At 63.4% G+C, this 677-nt stretch overlaps 1 protein-coding gene across 1 annotated transcript in view; it reads left to right on the top strand.

The window, feature by feature from the left end:
- The window catches only part of LOC104490592 (pancreatic secretory granule membrane major glycoprotein GP2-like), a 7,748-nt gene that overhangs the window by 5,139 nt on the left and 1,932 nt on the right, over nucleotides 1-677 (top strand). Inside the window, exon 9 of the mRNA XM_010132896.1 lies at nucleotides 433-591. Within this exon, the coding sequence (XP_010131198.1) occupies nucleotides 433-591 (159 nt within the window). The remainder of the gene's footprint in view (nucleotides 1-432; nucleotides 592-677) is intronic.

Genomic DNA, 677 nt, shown 5'->3' with positions numbered 1-677 from the left:
GAGCCCTGGGCCAAGGTGAGCTCTCCCGATGGTCTGCACCGTGGCCTGGCCGGGCAGGGGCATCTCCCTTCCCTTGCTGATTGGAGAAGGAGCTCTCCTCCGGTTTTGGGTGCCTCAGCACAATAAACACCTCCCTGGAGGAGGAGCTCACCCCAGCGCCCTGAACTGAAGGTGCGAGGGCTGGAACCCACAAGAGAGCTCCTCTCCCTCCTCCCGCTGTCTGCCGGGTGTTTGCAGGAGCGGTCTAGGCTAGGACCTGGGGAGGAGCAAGCTAAGGCCCCTCAGGAACAGGTCCTCTCATGCTCTGGGGTCATGACTGCTCCCAGGCTGCAGCCCCGACTGTGCCTCTGCCAGAGGGAGACCCCCAGGACAGCTCTTGCTCCCCAGAGCGGGCTTCTTGTCCCATCACCCGTCCCTTGGCTTTGTTGACAGCAATGCCCCAGGCACCAGCGGAGCCAGCGGGCGCTGGCGGATGGCTACAATAAGATTGTCTCCTACGGGCCCGTCCTGCTGGCTGCTCCTTCCCTGGGAGCAGAGAACCACCGTCCCAGCACTGACCAGCAGGACCCGAGGGGTATGTACGTCCCTGCGGCGAGCGCAGGAGGAGCTTGCAGCCCCAGCAGCTCTCTAGGCACTGCCAGGTCATTAAAAAGGGCTGCTAAAATCACTGCCCTGCG

This window comes from Buceros rhinoceros, unplaced genomic scaffold (genome assembly GCF_000710305.1).
Source record: "Buceros rhinoceros silvestris isolate BGI_N320 unplaced genomic scaffold, ASM71030v1 scaffold15163, whole genome shotgun sequence".
NCBI classification, from domain to species: Eukaryota; Metazoa; Chordata; class Aves; order Bucerotiformes; family Bucerotidae; genus Buceros; species Buceros rhinoceros.
The sequence above is the reverse complement of the archived record's forward strand: the minus strand, read 5'-3'. Positions and strand labels throughout refer to the sequence as shown.